The 21,791-nt window shown below is 49.0% G+C and overlaps 1 protein-coding gene across 1 annotated transcript; it reads right to left on the bottom strand.

The window, feature by feature from the left end:
- Positions 1-6,505: 6,505 nt before the first annotated feature.
- Positions 6,506-14,776, bottom strand: STC1 (stanniocalcin 1). Its single transcript, XM_010203227.2, is given in 5 exon segments — positions 6,506-6,782; positions 10,732-10,943; positions 11,963-12,105; positions 14,316-14,715; positions 14,717-14,776. Coding segments are annotated over 5 exon segments (1,092 nt in total).
- Between the last annotated feature and the right edge of the window lie 7,015 nt (positions 14,777-21,791).

Genomic DNA, 21,791 nt, shown 5'->3' with positions numbered 1-21,791 from the left:
GGGTTGGGACTCGCTTGACTCACTGGTCACACACCCCATGCCATGAGGCAGCAAGGGCTCTCAGCCTCCTCTTTCCTTCTTCCTGAGCACATCTTTGCCCAGAGGAGGAAGGAAAGATTTCCCTTGGGGTGGGGAAAGATTCTCAGGGGCGTGTGAAGGGAAAGGTCACTGGGGCAGGGAGTTGAGTGATGCTGATGGAAACCTGGGCATGGGAGGACTGGAGTGAGCAAAAATGATGGAAGAAGGGCAAAAAACTCCAGTTCCCAGCTGGATTCTTCTCTCCTTGTTGAGATTAAATGAGTTTGACACATTTTTCGTGCTTCCCTGTGAGCCTGTGCTGCAGGGGCTGTGCTCTTCCTTGGGGCTGCAGGAATAAAGGCATGTTTAGGGAAAGATCAAAGTCCCTTTTCCCAGCTAATTAACCCCAAACCTGATCTAGGTGGGACCTGCTTCTGCAGGGGGGTTGGACAAGATGGTCTCTAAAGGTCCCTTCCAACCCCCAACCTTCTATGTGAACAGGGATCCCAGGGACAGACACCTCAGCCCCATGAACACCACAGCCAGTGGGTTTAAAGTGATGCTGAGAAACACATGTGAAGCAGTTAAACAAACAGCAGCTCAGGGCAAAAGAAAGGCCTGGGGAAACAAAAAGGCTTTTAGGATTAATTATCAGCATGGTCATAAAAATAACTCAGTGGGCTCTTTGTGCTGGTTGGGACTGTCTGAGTGCCCCAGCTGAGAGCAAAAAGCACTGGTGGGGTTTGGGCACGAACTGGTTGGAGATGGCTGATGATTTTATTGAGCCTGGTTGGTCCCCTCCAAGCCAAACAGCACACTGAGAGAAGAGCAGGGATTTGTTTTCACAGCACAAGACCCAGCTCCAAGGTTGCAGATGAAACAAAGATCACTCTGAAGGGAATCCAAAGGAACCAACTGCAATTTTCTGCCAGCTCCAGAACAGGGAGAGAACAGTTCCCACTCCATCATCTTTCTCTTTAGGACCATTAGGAGGAGCAGAGGTGGGTTTTTAACCCACCTGCCCAAGGGAAAGGCTGAGGGGGGAGTGAGAAAGCACAGGTGAGAGGCATCAGCCTTTGTAACTCCAATCTGGGCTGCCCTGGCGTCTCAGTTCTGCTCCAAAATGAAAACCAAAGAGGAGGGGGAGGGGAAAAAAAGGGGGAACAAAACCTCTTGGCTGTGTGAAAATCATTACATGCCCCCTCATGAGCTCAGACAGGTTGTACTAGTTTTTCCAGCTGTAGTCTGGGATGTAACTCAGGTATTTTCTGCCTAAGGTTCTCCAGCCTCTTGCAACCCTCTTGGATCCTTCTCTGTGGCTGAGATAAGGAGGAGCTCAGAGCTGAAATGATCTGACCTTCTCTCTACAGTCCAATTTGGCCTCCTCAAGAGGACTCCAGCCTCTCAAAAGACAGGTTTGTATCCTGGGAAGCAGGGAAGGGAGGGTCATCTCCTTGGAAAATGCTGATTTGTTGAGAGAAAGTGATTCTAGGGAGGGTTTCCTTGTCAAACACACTGTCCACAAGTTTTCTGTGCAGGTATTCCACCAGGCCTTGCAATGAGGGGGGTTTGAAGCAGTGTTACCCCCCCTCCCCTCCCCAGATAACTCCAGCAGTGTGATTTGGGGCCATGGTTTTACACTGCAACGTGTGAAAACCTCGACTGCATTTGTCCAGCTCCATGTCCTGCCTATTCCCTGCTGAAATCTGCATCTGGGAGCATTTCTTGTGCCTTTTCCTCCTCCTCAGTGCCCAGCAAACCTCCCTCGATGGGAACCACCAGTGCACAGCCCATTTGTTTGCACTTTGATTCTATTTTTAGCATCCTCCCTCTCTCTCTCTCTCTCTCTCTCTCTCTCTTTTTTTAAGCTTCTTTCATATTCCTGGGCACACTGGCTGAATCATGATGGCAAAGACAATGTGTTATATTGTGGAAGGTTGAGGGGTTTTTTTCCCCTGCTGGTTTGTTTTCCCAAGTTGATGGGAGGCAGGATGTGGAGCCTGTTCCCAAATTTCACTCCCAGTGCCAAAGATCAGACTCTTTCTCTCCTGCTCTCCCTCTTTCCCTCTGTCTCTCTCCACCCCTCCCTGCCCCAAGCTCAGCAAGCAGGAAGGGTGAGGACCAGGAAAATCTGAACTGATTTTCCCCTTGTTTTGTAATGAAACTCAGAAAAGAAAAAGGACAAGAAGGGAGCATCAGGCAATCCCGTGCTTTGGGCCTCAGCCAAATCAAATTAACTCCTGCTCTGTCTGTTCCATTTGAAGATGATATCCAGGGCTGTAAAGCACCCTGAGCTCTTCATTGAGACAAGGTTTCTTCTTCCAGGACACAGGTTTCTGCACCATCCTTCTGGCACCAGGCTAAAGGTCTCTTTTGGAAGTCTGGAGAAGTTCATAGAATCATGATATTGCTTCAGTAGGAAAAGCCCTTGAGGCTGCTGGAGTGCCAGCCCTCCCCTCACCCTGCCTCCTGCTTTCCTCTGCTGAGGCTTAAACTCTTTCTGATCTCCCACTGGAGAGGAAGAGATTCCCTGAATGAAGTGTAAATGCACACTGACATGCACATCAGAGTCAGAATCGAGGGATTCTCCTTTTCCTGCACTGGTATTCTGGCTTGGTCCTGGGTAGGGCACACAGGGACTCATCCAGCTGGGCTGGGATGGCTCCAGAGAAGGAGACTCCACAACCCATCTGGGCAGCCCCTTCCAGTGCTCCCTCACCCTCACAATGAAGAAATCCTTCCTTGTACCTCTATGGAACCTCTTCTGTTCCAGCTTATACCCATTGCCCCTTGTCCTATCATTGAGAAGAGCCACTGGCAACCTCCATCACTGAGAGAGAGGAAAAGCTGTGGTGCTCAGGAGAAGTTGAGTGTGTTGGCAAGGAGGAAGGTTCAATGAAAAAGCCCAAGACTGAGAAAAAAAACCTCTTAAATTTGACATTTTATTTCATTGCAGAAGAAAAATCCAACATAGGCCTCGTTATGTTATGCATCTTTAATTATAAAAATAAGCAAAGAAAATAACTTGCATCTTTCTCATTACTATGATATGTTTCAAATAACCTTTATATGAACACACTGAGCTTTAAAAATGTAATTTAAACAATAAATAATGACATATACCAGATATGCTCACTGTTTATTCCAGTACTCAGCCAAAAAAAACCACCCCCCCCAAGTATCTTTAAATTATAAATACATAAATGCAGATTTATAATGGCACAAAACACCTAAAGTGCAAACAAATCACAATGAGAATCATGCAAACAGTTCTAGAGAAGCCCCTCCCCACCCCCCAAGAGAAGGCATTTTGCAATGAGCACGAGATTGAAACGACCCAACCCCCCTCCCAAAGCATTAGAGAGTAACCAAAATGTGAAATAGCTGGACTTGATCTTGAGAATCATTCCCCAGCCCCAGGGGGATCTGTCTCACCATCCCAAATTAAGCATCCTCCCCAGGTACTGGGATGTGTCTCCACGTCCCCCTTCCCTTGGTAAGAGAAGAGCTTTAACTGCCCAGCTTAGGCTAGATGGCAAAAGTTAGGCAAGGTGAAGGCCAGGGCTCTGGGTTTGATGTGCTTGTGGGTTCCCCTTTGCTTCAGCATAAGGAGGGAAGGAGGTGGGGGAAAGGCAAAGTGACATCTTAAAGCAGCTCAGAACTCCAGAGCTTTGGTTTGCAGGGCTGATGCTGGGACACCACAGCAATCAAATCCCAGGGAAGGATTTCCCCAGTCTCCTTCCCCCCTGTGTTAAGGAGACAAGTTTGAATGCCCACTGGAAGAAGAAAGTGAATGCTGAGAACCCAGGGAGTGAGGGTCTGGGGAAAACTGACCCTCAGCCCCCAAACCAGCTCTAGAAACCTTCTGGGTTGTCATAGAAATGGATGCACAAAGCTGCTGGCCCCAGGAGCATCTCCCTGGAAAATGATGGCTGCTAGATGTCCTCAGTGAGCTCTGCTGGTGCTAGCCCACCCAGGGCTTTGGGTAGCCAAAGCAGGTCCTGCATTGCCTGCGTGGGAGCTGGGTGCCACAGCAGCAGCACAGCCATCCCAGAGGCTCTTTGGACACTGCTTCAAGCCCAGGGAAAGAACTTTTGGTAGCTGTTTCCCCACCACGCGACGCCCAAAGCCCAGCAGAGCTCTCTGCTCATTGCTCCCCCTCTCCTCAGGGTGAGGTGGGATGCTGCCAGGTGATCCTCAGCACAGTCCCTCAGCATCAACCAAGCTTTTTAAGAGCAGGAGATTCAAAGAGCCTTTGGTTTTCACCTTGCAAAACTTCCTTGTGTTGGACTCAACATATCTGACAGTGATTTAAAGAGCATTGCATCTTGCTTGCCCTGGACAGCACGATTCAAGAGGATTAAATAAAACAAGAGGAAACCATAATTCAAAAGAAAACAACAACCCTCTACCATCAGCAACATTTCTCTCTCTCTCTCTCTCTCTCTCTCTCTGTGTTTCTTTTTTTGCTGCTTAACAGTTTAATGACAGCACTTTGGGGCTACATGTAACGAAGACAGCAACATCAGAAACGCTGCCCACTGCATCTGGTTTCAATATATTAGCAGCAAGTTCTTGTTTAAAGGCTTTGTGGTTGAAATGAAAAAGAAAAGACAAAAGGAAAAAGAAGAAGGAAAGAGGAGTTATATTGCTTTAGGTTTGGAAAAGAAAAATAGGTCCCTTCTTTATTAGCTCTCGAAGTAGCTGAGCAAGAGTCATCCCCTTTGCAGATGGACTCTGAGGGCTGAGATTTGGAGCATGGAACTGGCCTTTGTTGATCCTGTGCCACACTGTGGCTTGTGGGTTTGTTTTGGCTCCCTGAAGCCTGGCCAGGCTACTGTGCAGGGCCCAGCATCCAGGGGGGCTGGCTACTCCCCTCCTGGCCCCAGAGGCTGCTCCAGAGGTGGATGGGAGGAAAGGCAGATGGGACAACAACTCATTCATGCAGGTTCTACCTCTGAAGCTTAAGGAAAGGATTGGTTTTTTCCCCTGCCTTTCCCCAGAAATCAACTCTCTAAAGGAAGGTTTTAGGCTGTGGCAGCTCTGAGATCCCAAAGCAGCTTTTTTGTCAGCCATCTGATCATTCCCCAAATAGCAGCACTCGTGCCTTGGGCATAGCTGTGTCTCACAGCAGCTCTGTGGAGACAGCACTGGCCAGTCTGACCTTGGCTATAGCTGTGTCTCACAGCAGCTCTGTGGAGATAGCACTGGCCAGTCTGACCTTGGCTATAGCTGTGTCTCACAGCAGCTCTGTGGAGATAGCACTGGCCAGGCTGAACTCTTCCCATTCTTTTGCTTTCCCCCCTCCCCTCCTTCATTTTAGCTATAAGAGAGGCTTGCTTCTGGCTCTGGCATTTCTGTCCTAAACATTTTTTTCTCTCTTCCATTATAAAAAGGCCACAGAGTAGAATGTGAACTCTTGAATCTGACAGACAGACTGTTTCCAGGAAAAGGAAAGAAGAAAGAAATAGCTAACTTACAAAACTAAGTTTATGCCATAAAGTTACTATACTCTGCTCCTTTTTAAGCAGACTCTTGTGGAATTTATGTACAGTACATGACAGGCTTTAAAACTATTTATACCACAGTTAGAGCAAGACCTTTAATACTCTAGTCTTAAGACAGGGTTTGTTTTTGTTAGGTTTCTTTTAAAGCTTTAGACAGTTAAATACAGTACATAGATGTTAGCTTTTAAATACAATGCGAGATTATGTAACCTTCTGACTAGCTTCAGCCATAGACTGGCACCTCTTTTCATCATTCCCATAGCACAAAGTGTTCCTTTCCTGATTTGGTGTGTGTCAGGGGGGAGGGAGGGGGGGAGTTTTAACTCATTTTGCACCGTGGTGCCAGGTCACGGTGACTAGAATCATCCCCAGCTGACGAGTTGGGTCAATCAATGGGTTAGAGCTGGATTGGAAGGAGTAGGACTGTTATGACACTAAGAGACCAGGAATATGACATTCATATTCGTCCATGGCCAGCACAGATTCATTACACGAATTCCACTGACATCTTTAGGGTGTGCAAGAGCTATTAGTGCATCTACCTTCGCCCACCAGCCGACTTACAAGAGGGAAGAAACCCTTCTCCTCCGGGCCAAAGCCTCAGACTTAAGGGTGCTGGAGCTGCAGCACGTTTGAGGGGTGGGTGTCTGAAGGCCTGACTGCTGTAGGGTTAGATTTAAGACCGTTTTGGGATAGCTTTTCCGTGGGGGAAGGAGAAAAAAAGAGATGGAGACGTCTTTTTTTGACGGTGGGAAAGCTGAGACACTGACCACAGACCCATGCAGGACAAAGAAAGGAGGAGAAGGGTTTGTTGGAGAGGAATAGAAAATACAAAGGACTTCAATCTAAAACCAGTTCCTGGCTGTTATTAAAACTAGCTACAGTACACTTGGGTTTGGGTGCATGACTCTTCTGGAAAAGAGAGGCTTTGGTAGTGCTGAGCATCCCTTCCACAGCCAGCGCCGCGGCCCAACGCCTCCTCACGCGGCCTCGGCCGAGCTGCGCTTGGCGTGGGCCGGGGCCGGGGCCGAGCCCTCACCTCGCAGGTTCCTGAAGTAGAGTTTGAGCTTCTGGGGTTCGCTGACGCGTCTCCGGGCGAAGTCGGCGCGAGGGTGGCCCTGGGCGCAGTGATCCGTCTGCAGCAGCTGGAACAGGCTCGCCATGTTGGGCCCGATCTTCTCCATCAAGCTGTCCTTGATGGTGCTGACAGTCTCTTCGTCACACTCCAATAAGCTCCTCACCAGCTTGTTGTAATACCTGCGGCACAGTTACGGACTGTTACCCCAGAGCACGGCCCAGCAAGATGAAAGAAAGGAGGATGGTCAGGACAAGGGGTGATGGGCATAAACTGGCACACAGGCAGTGCCAACCCCAAGTCCCACAGACAGCCCCAAGCCCCAGGATCAATGTAACGTCTCAACACAGCAAAAGAGTCTACATGCATCTACCTAAATACTAGAACAAGCATCAATTGTCTCCAGGATCTTCTTTTACCTCCACACCCTGTCATTCCAACACTTTTCTAACCAGTGTCAATCCAGGAGGAGAAAGTCCTTTGGTGCTGAGGTGAGGGAGCCCTGGCCCAGGCTGCCCAGGGAGGGTGTGGAGGCTCCTTCTCCTTCCAACCCCACCTGGACACGTTCCTGTGCCCCCTGAGCCAGGGGAACCTGCTTGAGCAGGGGCTGGAGGAGCTCTGGGGGTCCTTTCCAACCCCCACCATCCTGTGTGTGGTTTCTTTGCTGGAGGGTGAGCAGCAGCCTTCAAACTTGAGTCAAAGAGCTTAAAGATCCCAACATTAACGCCTCAAATCAACGGTAAAGACAAGATTTAGGGTTTTGGTACCCAAACAAAGGCCAGTGCTGCCTGTGCTGCAAAGATGGTGCTGCAAAGCAAGGGGAAGGGTGTGGAGGTTCCTTCTCCGGGGGTTTCCAAACCCACCTGGACACGTTTCTGTGCCCCCTGATTGAGAGGAACCTGCTTTAGCAGGGGCTGGAGCAGCTCTGCAGGGCCCTTCCCTAGGTGACCCTGCTTCTGCAGGGGGATTGGACTAGATGATCTCTAAAGGTCCCTTCCAACCCCTACCATTCCATGATTCGATGATTCCCACCTCTGTCACCTTGAGACTCTATGAAAGAGCTGATCTCAACCCAGGAGACCACCCCAAGCCACCAAACCACGAGAATCAGCATCGTTGAGTCACTCAGGGTACATGTGAAACTCGCTTTTGACAGGGCACAATTCACATCCCCTCACTGCATCTAACAAATGCCCTGGACCTGCAGGTGCTGTGTGCATGACACAACACATTAACTCATCAAATTTTGTCATCCTGAATGACAGATCTCAGAGCTGGCTGCTCCAGCTCAGGAAGGCAAGGCTACAAGTGGTTCTGGTGTTACCCTGGCTCAATGGGGAAGAAGGTGAGAGCCAGGAGCTAAGACGATGGAGTAACTGGCCTAAGTGTGTGTTTTACTCTCTGCTAAATGACTTGAGCTTCTAGAGCTTTAGGAAGACAAAGAATTGCATCTTTCTAACAGGCAGATACTGCCCATCACCACACAGACTGAACAAACCATCAGACTGAGCCAGCATGACCCTTCCTGTGAACGTGTCCACCCGTGTAACACCATTCTCTGACGTCCCTCTCCTCCATGCACAGCCTTTTGTGAGGGCCCAGAAGAGGGAGAAGCAAGCTCAACCCAAGCCAGAGCCTGACAGATGTGTGTATTCCCTGGGGAGAGATCTTTAGGACATACAATCAGTTGCCACTTCCAACAAACTGCCCATGCATTAAATCAGAAGCGAGGACCTTATGCTTTGCCCCGTTGCCTCCTCTGCAGCCTGCTGCTGTGGTTTTGCCTCCCAGCACCCCTGAGGATGTGTTTCTTTCTGGAGGAGGGAGCCAGGAAATTGTGCTGATCTGTTTCCCCAGCGCTGCTGGAACTGGAGGGAGAGGAGTGCTCAAAGGAGCACTGGAAGCAGTGGCTGGCATGGGCAGGGAGAGCAAAGCTGGCAAGTGGGACCTCACTGTTCTCAGAGAGCATCTTCCCAGGGAGAGGAAGCTGGGAAAAGAGGAGCAGTCCCATATTTGCTGGGCTACTTCTGCCTGGAAGGACATTGGGGAACTTATTTTAAGCTTTTTAAGGTCACCATGACATTTTTCCACAGGAGGGGAGAAGAGAATAACCTGCAGGTGGAGGAGGGGAAGGAAGAGGGAAATGAGAGTTCACATTCGAGCTCCTTTCCTAAGTCTCAGCTCTGGCCTTTAGAGCAGCCAGTTGGAGGTCAGGTGAGGTTAAAGTTTCTGCTGCACTTGAAGCACAAAAGGAGCAGGCTTTGGCACGGTGGAGCACGGTGCAAGCACAGCTCAGGAGCATAAATATTAAGGTCTGGAGCGTGCAGAGGAGTTGATGATGAATACATCTGTGTGAGCTTAAACCAAGCCCAGCCTAACAGGACAGGAGGAACAGAGCTGCTTATCCACCTTCCTCTGCTGCACCGCTTCCACCTCCTTATACAAACACAGCTTGGTGGTTTCCATAGCTGGAGCTGCAATCAAACAGCTTGCTAGTGCCTTTCAGTAGCCAGGCTGCAAGCAAAGGCACCAAGGCTTTCCTCTCCTCCTGCTTCTGCCATGAGATTAAAATCACAGGAAGATGCTATGACCTTTAACTACTTCCCCTCAGTGTCCCAGGCCAAGTGGCACATTCTTATTCTGTGGCTATGTTGGGACAGGGGCTGGGAAAGCAGGATGCTTTAGGAGACCTCAATGTAAACTATTAGCTGGGAAATCCTGCTGCTTTTGTTACTCAACATGTCATAATATCCTCTGGCTTCCAAGAGGCTGTGGGGGAGGAGATCCCTCTGCCTCAGCAGGCAGCAGCTCCTCTTCAGGCTCAGTCCTCTGGAGAGGAACATCCCCAACACACGTAACACCCCTGCTGCCATCACTGCACCCTCCTACACATCCCCCCCAAAAGCCTCACCAAGGGCTGTTTAACTCCACAATCCATCATATCCAGCCTGAATCTGCTCTTTTGGCCTGTAAAACACTGATGCCACAGTGCTGCCTGCTGCTCATCCCAGCCCTTGGGGAATGCTGAGGCAAACCTCTCCCAGACTTGCTTGGGGGAAAGACACAGAGGTACAATTTTCACCTGCCCACAAGTTTCTGGATATAATACCTACAGTAGAGCTTCCTGTAATCAATTTATGCTGGTCAGAGATGGAGCATCTACATATCACTTGCTAACCTGTCCTAGGCTAGGTCTGGAGCCTTAAGATGCTTCTAGATCAAGTCAAACAGCCACCCCAGAGGAGCTGGGGCATTCACCACAGCCAGCCAACATGTTCAATTGCAGCTTGGTCTGTTTGCACTCAAATTCTAGAGCATATTTACTCAAACTGTTCAAAAAGATCCCTTTTATCCCAATCACAAGACTCAGCACTGATTGTTCCAGGGTTTAGAGGAAGGAATCCCTGCCCTTGCAGCGTGACTGTGCAGACTGCAGTAGCTCCCTGAAGCCTCTCTCTGTCCCTTGTCCTTGGAGGATGGGGACAGGGCAGTTCTGTGCTCAGACAAAGGCACAGGAGAGCAGCGTGCCGTGCCCGTTTCTGCAGGTAGCCTTTGCTATTGAGAAGGAAGAGGACTGAAGACTGACCCTAAATACACTATTATGAACACCAGACTATCCCTAGAAACAACAAACTGCTGGATCATGGCAGAATAGGGTTGGAGAGGAGCACGTTTGCTGGTTCCCCTTCAGCTTTCCTCCTTCATATTGCCACAGTAAGCCCTGAGGGCAAGGCTTCCTTGGCTGGTGCTGTATAAACCTGAGGGAGGGGGTGGCTACATGAAGCTGCAAGAGGTTGAGAAGCTCTTAAGGGCTCAGTGTGCCAGAGATGCTCTATTAATCCTGCTGGCTCTGTTTTACCATCCTGCTGCATTCACAGTTAAACAACCCCCTGGCTTTGAAGAGATTGATGTCAGGTTACGTGTGCTCCCCTGGAGACGTTTGTAAGTGTATTTACCAAGGAGAGAACCAGAAGAATGCTGGTAAAACTGAATAAGGATTTGGAAAGGCAGAGAATATGACTTAGGCTGAGCTACAGGAGGATTTGTAAGGCCTCAGTCAACGTGGTTCCTCTCATCACTTCCCCCGCGCTTCGTGTTTTTGCCCTTCAGCCGAGGAAAAGCCCCACGTACCGGTTTGAGAACTGGTTTGGAAGCTGGACCACCTCTGTGATGGCTTCAGGGTTTCGTTTGGCAATGCCACACATGTCCAGCTTGCTGTAGCACTCCTCTTGCACCTCAGAGATCATTCTTTGGAAGGTGGAGCACCTCCTGATGGCCAGGAACACCTTGGACGTAACCCCGTTGGCGATGCATTTCAAGCTTTCTTTCACAAAAGCTTTTCCCTGGGAAGAGAAGAGAGAAAAAACCCCTTAAACTGCAACAGGTTTCATAGGAAGGGATTTCTTAACAGGCACTGGCTGCTACTAACTACCCTTGCTGCAATTATAGAGCTGCTGGGGGTCACTTATCAAGCACAGGGGGCAATTGGATGCTCAGTGCTGTCTGGTAACACATAGTTCTCATCCCCAGCACTTTCAGTTGGGATGCACACAGCCCAGAGGGAACACAGAGCTCCTCTTCCCAAAAGACTTAGGCAGGGGAAGCCTTTGCATGAACAGCCTGAAAAATGCCAGCACCAGAGAAGGGCCAATTCTGCCCCTGGGGAGGGAGCTGCACCTCTCACCACATGCTCACGTAACCAGACCTCCAGGTGCTTTAAGAGCTTTTAAGTTTGTCCTTGGGAGGGAAAGCCCAGGGAACCAAGCGTGGGGGGTGCATTTTGGGATGAAAGTAAGTAGGAGAAGGGCCCTTGGCAGAGGCACAGCCCTCTGATATGACCCTATTTCTCCTGCTGTGAGTGACTGCAGCTCAGCAGAGGCTGATCTGGCCGGTGCATTCCCAGGCCTGAAGGACTTCCAATTCAAACCCCAGCCCTGTGCCAGCTCACACAGGCAGAAGACTTACTTTGTTAAGGAGAACGTTTCTATTTCCTCCTGAAGAGGAAACTTTGCTCTCCTCCCCACGGGACACTCCTTGCCAAGTCCTCACACACAGCACACACTATGTGGAAAATGTACTGGAGAAAATAGCCCTGAAGGATGCATTTGTAGCCAAAAGCCAGACTCGTGGTTCAGAGGACTAGCTAAGCTGCAGGAAAGGGCTGCAAGAAAGGAAGGGTTAAGCCTGCACAGACCCTCCATCTCCAGGAGGACTGAGGAATTCAGGCATCCATTCAGCAAAGCCTTTCAGCACGTGCTTTAGAGCAGCAAAAGCACTTTATTGAACCGGGTGGGGGGCAGGAGGAAGCAAGCAACTCTAAGGGTGAGGCATTATCCTCATCCCCTTTATCCTCCTACTGTACCTGAGTGTCAAATTTAGCAGCACTGTAGAGGAAGGACTTGCAGATGTCATACATGCCATCCGTGTCACACGTGGAGTTCTCCAGGCAGGCGAAGGCCCCGCAGCCCACCTGCAGGGCACTGTTCAGGCAGCGAACGACCTCTGCTGCAGAGAGAGGCAGAGGCACAGCGTTAGCATCTCCCCAGCCACCAGAAAGCCTTTTCCTCAGCCCAAAAGCAAGGCATTGCTCAACTTGCAGTCAAGCCTTATTGCTTTTTGGGAGGGGGGGGAGGTGATGAAGAGAGGCCGAAGGCACTGCCGGAGGGGTTTGTTAAGTGAAGTCACGCTGCAGTTCGACAGCGACTTGAGGAGCAGAAACACCAGCTCCTGAAACCTTCAGCGAGTTACACACAGATTAAAAGAGGCTAGATGGAGACTCAGAGGTCCATCCCAAGCTAATTCTGCCTGCATGCATTTACAGCTTTATTCAGAGTGCCTCTGAAGAGGGCAGAAGTAACGAAGAGCACTGGAGGGGTGAGGTCTGCTCTTAGACCCAAGGGAGCTCAGAGCAGCTTGTCAGCACCTGGCTCACAAACCTCCTTTGAAAATGAGCCCAAAGTGATGGCAATGGCCAGACATCTGCACGTATTTCAGCTGGCTTTGCTGGCATTGGAGGGTTTTGTGCCTTTCTAAAAAGCATAAAGTACCCAGCAACAGGACTGTAGTTTGTGTGCCGATTACCAGGACTACAAAGGACTCGAAGGAGCTGCTTGATGCTAAGTACTGACCTGGTAGCCAGCAGCTTGCAAGCACAGGTCATAATGCTGAAGAGATTTGCAAAGAGAAGGGACATTTGGGCAGAGAAAGTTAAGGTAATGGAGCTGCCCATGTATAATTAACATCATTGAGGCAGCAGTTAGGCTGAGCAGGAGGGTATCCATGTCATCTCATCTTTTTTAGTGCAGATACTATGCATTTTAACAATGAATCAGCAGTATTGCCACATGATTGCCCTGGAATTAGTAGGGATTAACCTTTTTTTTTGGTAAGCTGAACATCTGTCCCCTTCTGTGTCTGTGCAAGGCATATTCATTACTTTTGCAGCTCATGTTACGAGACATTCTTTAGGAAGAAATGCAAAGCCAGTGCCTCCCATCAAGATCCCAGGTGTGGGAAAAGTGAGGCTTTGCATTTAGTGGAAGGGAGCACATTTTACCAAGAGCTGACTTGGAGCCTAAAGACATATCTCTCTGCCCTTAGGAGCTTTACAGAAAAGAGGAGAAAACCCACCACCAAACCAAATAGAATCACTCAGTTAACCCCTTCCTGCTTCTCCACTCTCACTCAGGGTGCCTGAAGGGAGAAATATTTGGTGAGAGCACCCTCTCCCCAGTCTCCAACCTCGTCATCCCACCAGCCATTGCCATGATCACGTTCCCACAGGTTCAGATGATAACTTTGCCTTCAGCAGACTTAGGATGCATTAAGCTTTTATTGTTTTAGGCACACGGTGCAATAGTGAGACCCCATGTTTCTATAGCAACCAAATACAAAAAGGAAATTGAGCAAACACCCTGCTATAATGCTGCAGAGCCTTGCAGATCTAAAATAAGACATCTTGCTAATGAGCTCCAAATTAGAGCCCTAATATCTGTGCAGGATACTAGAAGGTCGATTTTTTTTAATGCCCATTGTTCAAGACAACTTATCTTAAGCATCTCTAGTGCTCAAAGTAGAGGCACCCAGAGCTCACTTGGTTGCCTTTAATCCATTGTGAAAGCAAGTTTGTTACATGTCACCATCGCTATTTTTCAATGGTACCATGGAACTGATAGCCATCAGTTGTTGAAAATAAAGGCTAGCAGTGGCCAGTTTCTAGGTTACTGCATTCTTCAAAGTCACATCTCTCTCTCTCTCCCCCTCTTTGACTAGGCAGATGTGCAGCAGAACAATGCTTCGGTGGAACCTCCACGGATTTTTATCAACTTCCTAAAAAGCAAAGGAATTAACACCAAAGTAGGATTGCAACGGGAGAAAAAGAGAGAAAGACACATGCAAGCAGGGGAGAGGGGGGGGGAAATGAAAAGAAAAAGTACATGGAACTCATTTAAGAGCTGAGGAGAGGAGGAGAGAGAATGGATTGCATCCTGCAAGCAGATCACACCGCTTCCCTGACCCAGCTCCTGAGAGATTTCTGCTCCAGCTATGCACCAATACCCTCCTCAATCAGCCCCTTACGTTAAGATTTGCTCCTTCCAGGGGGAAAAAAAAAGAAGAAAGAGAAAAAAAAGAAGAAGGAAAAGCAGCAGCAGAGATATCTGAAACAGTTTAACATATGAGGGTTCAGGCTCAAAGCCTCCTCTGCTGGGTGTTACCTGAGTTCTGGGCTGCAACCCTGGGTTTCCTGGGGCTCACAGAGTCATTCTGTTCAGCTTCATAGGATGCAGATGCACTGATCACCAGCAGCAGCAGAAAACCAGACTTTAGGAGCATTCTCTGACAAGTTTCCGCTAAGTGTGGTTTTTTTTTGGGTGGGTTTTTTTTGGGTGTATGTGTCTCTCTCTCTCTCTCTCCTCTTCCACTTCGGCTTGAGCAAAGACGTGGATCTGGATACGCGCTCCCAGGGTAGAGAGAAAGGAGTCTGGCTGAGGCTCGGGGAGAGGAGGGGGGAAGGACGTGCTGCAGCCCGGCTCTGCTCCTCTGCCCCTCTGGCTCCTGCTCGCTGGGGGACCAGGAGCAATGCCGAGGGCTTTTATAGCCGCCCTTATCGGTCCCCCCGCGGGCTGCCGAGCCAATCGGGAGGAGCTGGGCAGAGCCAACGGCAGACTGGACTCATTCAAAGCCCCACAAAACTGCAACTTCACAGGAAGAATATTTTCCAGCCAATTAAAAGTACCTGCCAAACAACAATAATAACCTCCCCTCTCCCCCCCCCCCCCCGCCCCCCCAAAACCAAGTTAATCTGTGGAGAAGCGGTGGGAAAGGGAGGAGGTGTGAGGACACACACACACACACACACAATGACTTCCTATGGGGAACTGAGCTCAAGGAAATGACAGGGCAGTCCTAAACCTGCCCTCATCCGCCCCCTCCCCAAAAATCACCTGCCCTTTAAGCAAGGATGTTTTCCCATCCTCTCTGCACTCCTCCCAGGCTTCCAGCAGCTTGGGAGAAGGGGAAGGAGCATTTCTTTGTAGGGTTGGCACTCATCACACTCCAGCTCTGCACCTGAGCCCCCTCAACCTCCTCCCCCCACCCAAAAATAGCAGAGGGGACCTACCTGTGTGCGTGCAGACGGGAGGCATGGCCTCTTGCCTCTGCCAAAGCACGTGTGCTCGACAGCCAGCCCGTGTGCACACACACACACCTCACGTAGGCACATGCAAATACCCTCTCGCTGCCTAAAACCTTATTCCTCATCCACTGCCTTCCTTATCTTCCCCTCACTTGCACAAATGTGTTAATAAGCAAGACTGCTTCAGCATAGACTGGTTTTTTACCTCTTCCCAGAGCTCAAGGAACAGTTTTGTTAGGTGTTTGGGGAGGGGAGTTTGTTTTCTCCCCCCTCCCCTGCCCCAAATTCAGCCCTGTCCTTCAGATTTCATAACGGGAGGAGGCAGCCTAATGCTTGATTTAATCTTCATTTTAATAGGCACATAATGAGGATTCCCACACTAGAGAGCTGGTGATCCTGTACAGCAGAGACAATTGAAGGCTGGGAGTATTTAAGGGATGAAACTCTAAGCAGTTGCATTAAGCCTTTGAGCTGGAAGGAGATGGGGAAGGTGCACGGAGGAAGATTTATAGATTAAAAAGTTACAAGTCCTTGCAGCTTAGAAGAAGTCAAAAGATTTAGCTAGCAGGTATTAATTTAGCTCTCAGGTATTACTGAGCAGAGACCAGACAGTTCCCTGTGGATCCTGAGCAGGTTTGATTCTCACTCAGCTATCCCCACAATCTTTTCAGTCAGAGGAAAAATACTCTTGTCTCTGCAGTGCCAGGCAAGAAAAAGCAGCTCAAATAGATTCAGAGATCCATTCACATCCAGAGGTTCCAACTCTCCTGTAAGTGGAGGTGCAAAACCCCCTCGTCCTGTGGGTGTTCAGTTGGGTTTATGAGCAGCTGAAGTAAAAAGTCAATAAGGAAGCAATTTAAAGCGAAAACAGAAGTAGCCTCTTCCTTAGTGGAGCTCCAGCAGCAGTGCCCACTGCTTTAACTCAGCCCTGCCTGTGTTTTGAGCCTGGGGTTGACAGCTCTGACCGTGACAACGGGACCTCTCTGGTTCCTGACCCCATCCCTGAGCCCCGTTCCTGAGCTCAGGTTGGGCTGAGCAGCTCCATTTCCCTCGGCATAGCCCGTGTCAGCTTCAATTGGAATAGGAACAGGAGTGAGGTTGTGCTCCTGCCTTGGGGTCAAAACAACAGCTGTGCCAGATGTTCCAAAAAACATGCAAAAACAACTACACCAACCAAAAGCACTGGAAGAGAAGGGGCTCGGGTTTCCTCTCGCCCGGGTGACACGGAGCCAATTTGGCTAAAGAGAAAGAAATCAATCAATAAGTGAAAAAAGAGAGAGAGAAGCAGCTCTGCAAAAGCCCTGTGGTTTCTCTGCTTAGTAGGACCAGTCCAGTTTGCAAGTGAGAATAATCAAAAGCAACTCTGGCATTGACTTCAGTGGGGGATGAATCACCATTCGATCCGGGTCCAGTTTGGAGTGGAACCATTGCATTTGCCACACCATTTCATTTCAAACCCCAAGCTCCATTCCTCCACCCCCTTCACCCCTAAGGTGAACATTCCTACTAGTCTTCTTCTTAATGTTTCAGTCTCAACTGCAAGTAGTTTGCAGAACAAAACAGGTTGCCCTGGCCCTCTGAGCACGTCTACACACCGATTGGAGTCCAAGGCTGAGGAAAAACCAGGGGCTAGTAGCTCTTATAGGCACTAACAGTCTTCTAACACGTTTCCTATTCTTTCTGGTTGTCATTCCAAGGTTGATTTACTCCTTTAGGGAAGTATTTAGTATTTAGACCCTCTGCATATCTTCAGAGCAATCTGTTTTAATTCTGGAAGGCAATAATGGGAGATGGGCTGTGAGATGATGCATAGACTGGATCATGGCACACACATCAGGGCACACACAAATGTTACAACATGAGGAAAACTTCTCATGGAGCCTCCAAAAAAGCCTCCTGTGGAGGCAGCACCTTTATTATTGCTTTAAGAAAGTGGGAGAGTGAATTCAGGAGTGAAGGACCCTCACTGATTTGCTGCCAGGTTTGGTGGGAGACCTGTCCAAGCAAATCTCTGTGTGAGATGTCTGAGCCATTTAGTCCCAGAGTGTGTTTGCATGACTTCTTTTGCATACTGAAGGCAATAAAGGACTGCAAAATCCCACCCCCCTGCACTCATTGAGTGGTAGCAAAAGAGTTTGGCTTCTCTCTCCTACTCAAGCTTTGAAAAGGAAAAGTGCAGGGCTCAGACTGTCCAAAGATCAGTGGTTTGCCCATGCCAGGGCCATGCCTTTGAGACTCTTGCTAGAAGGTGTAGGGACTCAAGAATACCCATTAGGGGATCAGATTTTTCCCTAAAAACCTCCCTGTTCTCAGTTTTTAGCTGGCCTACAGCCTAGAGATCTCCCCAGAAGAGACCCTGCCCCTAAAAATCCCAACACAAGCAAAAAGTTCCACTCTTTGTTCCTAAAGGCTTGGCACAAGCTGTCAGAGGAATTTGCACTGTAGCTTCCCTTCCAGGTTAAATGCTTCCCTGTAGTGGAAGGGTTTGTTTCCTGGTTGATGCATGTGAAGAGAGAAAAGAAAGGCACTGTCAGCCTGGAGTAAGCTGCCCCTTTCTTTCCATTTCCACTCGAGAGAGAGCCTATTAAACTCACAAATAGCCCAAACTCTTGTGCCACTGCTCGTCTGCTCCCAAGGTGTTAAAGATTTTTGTCCAACCTCACGAAGAAATACAGGGGGAAAAGAAAAGACAAACTACAGAGGGGACCCTAAAGTCAATAATCCCCCCATCCCCCCCTTCTTTGCTTTGTGCTGCGTGGCTGGAAGCCCCCTGCCATTGTGTAACTCGATCTTTACCCACCTTTCAGCCCCCCTTTTCCCCAGCACAGGACCCCTCTGCCTGCTGTGCCCCGGAGGGACGTGAGCAACTGCATCGCGTCGGGAGTTAGCGCCGCTCGGCTGGTTCCCCCCTCCCATCCTTCCCAGCAAACCCACCTCCTCTTACGTCTCCTCCGGCCGCGGCGACACTTTGGCACACACGTACGCAGCCACCCCACCCTTTCCTCACAGCTTGGGCTCTCCCCACGCTGCACTTCACCCTCTTTAAGACACTAAAAGGATGGCTGAGGAGAGCAACGTGGTGTGTCCAGGCTGGAATTGCACTGAGCAAGACCCTCAGCCAAGGAGGGACAGAGCGTGACCCCTCCTCACCTCCTCCAAATGTGTTGAACCTCTGTGTGAGTGACAAGGCTCAGCTTTTGTGCTTCTCCCGGGCCTTGACAGCTCGCCAGCCGCCCTCACACACTGGCTGGACCAGCTCCTCAGCAGGTGCACATTAGTATAACCACCCAGTTCAATATTAGCCCTTCATCTACGCCACGACTCCGATGCGTCACCACACGCCGTCTGGATGCAATTCCTCATCGGAGAGTTGGAAACCAGGAGTAGCTTCAATTACACTGACAGTATAAAAGCAAAGTAAGGGAGAGGCTAAGCAGAACCTTTTAATTTGCTTAGCCCAAATGAATAACCCTGGCTGCACCGCTGCAAGTGATGTCAGAACTTGTTCCAAAAGGCAGGATACAATTGAAGTTACCTGGGTGTCTGCCCCGACAAAGACACTTGGATCTGTCTTGCAGGCTTTGGCCTTCGCTCCAGAAACCTGGCAGCAAAGACAACACCAAAAACCCTGCTCAAACTCTTATTAAACAAGGAGATTTCATATCTCTGGTTTATAGGCAAAAAGTCAGAACAGGTTTCATTGTGTCACGACCGCTGTGTGCTTAAGGCACAACCCTTCAGTTTAAGGCACAACCCTTCAGTTTAAGGTATCATCCCCCAGTTTAAGGCACCATCCCTCAGTTTAAGGCACCATCCCCCAGTTTAAGGCATGATCCCCCAGTTTAAGGCACCATCCCCCAGTTTAAGGCATGATCCCCCAGTTTAAGGCACAATCCTCCAGTTTAAGGCACCATCCCCCAGTTTAAGGCACGATCCCCCAGTTTAAGGCACAATCCTCCAGTTTAAGGCACCATCCCCCAGTTTAAGGCATGATCCCCCAGTTTAAGGCACAATCCTCCAGTTTAAGGCACCATCCCCCAGTTTAAGGCATGATCCCCCAGTTTAAGGCACAATCCTCCAGTTTAAGGCACCATCCTCCAGTTTAAGGCATGATCCCCCAGTTTAAGGCACAATCCTCCAGCTTAAGGCACCATCCCCCAGTTTAAGGCACCATCCCCCAGTTTAAGGCACCATCCCCCAGTTTAAGGCACAATCCTCCAGTTTAAGGCACCATCCTCCAGTTTAAGGCACAATCCTCCAGTTTAAGGCACCATCCTCCAGTTTAAGGCACCATCCTCCAGTTTAAGGCATGATCCCCCAGTTTAAGGCACAATCCTCCAGCTTAAGGCACCATCCTCCAGTTTAAGGCACCATCCCCCAGTTTAAGGCACCATCCCCCAGTTTAAGGCACAATCCTCCAGTTTAAGGCACAATTCCCCAGTTTAAGGCACCATCCCCCAGTTTAAGGCACAATTCCCCAGTTTAAGGCACCATCCCCCCCAGTTTAAGGCACCATCCTCCAGTTTAAGGCACCATCCCCCAGTTTAAGGCACAATTCCCCAGTTTAAGGCACCATCCCCCCCAGTTTAAGGCACCATCCTCCAGTTTAAGGCACAATCCCTGAGTGCCCAGCATAAAGTTGCAACGACTGTCTTCTCCTGGGTTTGAGTTAAAGGGAAGCACAAATGGAGGCAAGTTCAAGGCTTTCTCCTGTTACTGCACTACATGATTTATGCTTTGCACAAGTTGGTTCTTTAATGAAAGGAATTCTGCATTTTGGTCTATTTCTGCTGGGATTGTTTTGTATCTTGTAAATGCAATGCATGATGAAAAGTGATTACTAATAATAACCTTGTATTACTTGTAATCCTATGCTCTAAACCCTGACTGCCTGTTTCAATGGGATTTTGATGAAAACCAAATGTGCATCACATATCAGAGACATAAAGAACTTTCAGCACTCAGTTTCTCGTACCTTGGCCTGATCCAGGCAGTGAAAATACTCATCTGTGGAAGGTGAAACAGTCCTTTAAAGGCATTGCTGTGGCAGGCTGACAGCTTTACTCTGCTTTAACCACCAAACATGGATATCACTGGCTTGGATTGGGTTTGTACCTGAAAAAAAGAGTCAGAGCATTTATTCATCCTTCCATTCAGCTGGTAGAGGTGCCAGTCTCAGTCCCAGCCCTTAAAGCACTAACCAAGAGGAGTTTCACAAGCAGAATGTGGCCCATGGAGGTGAGGACCTCACATTCCCACCCAGCAATATGCTTTGTCAGGTTATGCCACGTGATGCTGAGGGTAACTGCGTTCTGCAGGATGCACACAGAGGACAGAACGTCAGGTTTCACTCGCAGTGGCTGAGCTGTTTGCCTGATGTAAAAGCAACCACAGCTCAGAGAAGCTGGCACAGAGGATGAGAGAAAGCCCCTCAAAGTGTTTGGACATCCACCATATCTACTTCCCACCCTGCAGCTCAGCAGGTGGTTGCTCCAAAAATCCCCAGTTCCTCTGTCTGTGGCAAGAGTTAATCCCAAACCCCATTCTGAGGGGGTCTGGGTAAGGGCTTGACTCAGGGTCTCCCACATCTCCATGGGACTCTCAGCCTTTGCCACAGAGGCACTCCACCCCCCACACCACTTGAAATAAGTATTTCCCTCCCCCTTCTCCAGAGCCTGATGACACTAGCAAATATCTAAACAGTTTCTTGCAAAGGCTTGCCTTAACCAGAAAGAGGATCTCTCATTAAAGCATAAAATTAAACACTTCAGAACAAAGATATTGGCACATTAATATGGAGATTCTACCTCTCTCAGCCCCCCCCTCCCTCCTCCCTTCATCAAAATGCATTAGCCCTTCATGTGCAATTTGCATTGGAAAGCGTAGGAGCCACATAGCATTAACAGCTGTGAAATTGGTGTCATTCTTAAAGGTTAAAATAAACCCAGCTATTCTCTAAAGCTGCCAAGCATTTCTTTGCAAGATCTATGGCCAGAGCCTTCATGAATCATGAATTTGCCTTTTTTTTTTTTGCATGTGTGTGTGCTGTGGAAGGATCCTTGGGAAGATCTTCCCCCTGTTTACAGGCAGGCAAGAGCATTCCCTGCTCAGCCTCTTGCAGGGTGACCTCAGCACTAGGTGTGAAATAGGGCAAGCAGGAATCAGCCAGCAATATACATTTCAATTTGCACAGCAGCTCTCAAAGGGAAAGGGAAGGGAAGGGAAAAAAAACCAAGAGGGATGACATGGCAGCCTCCTCACTCTACTCTTGAGAAAGTCTCTTGCAAACTTTTCTAGCCAATAGTTACTGGAATTTGTTTTGCAAGAGTGTCATTTTGTATTTATTTTCCTTGTTATTACCATAACGAGTCACAGATCCTAAAGTCAGTATATTAAAGATTCTGGTTACCATCCTGACAATGACATTTAACATGAGAATCATTCTTTCCCTGTGATTTTGCAGAAGCTAGAAAGATTACTTCTTCTCAGGGGAAAAAAGAAAGCCCCCAAACCCTCTTATTTGCCAAGGCCTGAATGACACAAGTGTTTTGTTAGA

This window comes from Colius striatus, chromosome 27 (assembly GCF_028858725.1).
Source record: "Colius striatus isolate bColStr4 chromosome 27, bColStr4.1.hap1, whole genome shotgun sequence".
Taxonomy (NCBI): domain Eukaryota; kingdom Metazoa; phylum Chordata; class Aves; order Coliiformes; family Coliidae; genus Colius; species Colius striatus.
Note: the sequence above shows the minus strand (reverse complement) of the source record. Positions and strands in the feature narration are given on the sequence as shown.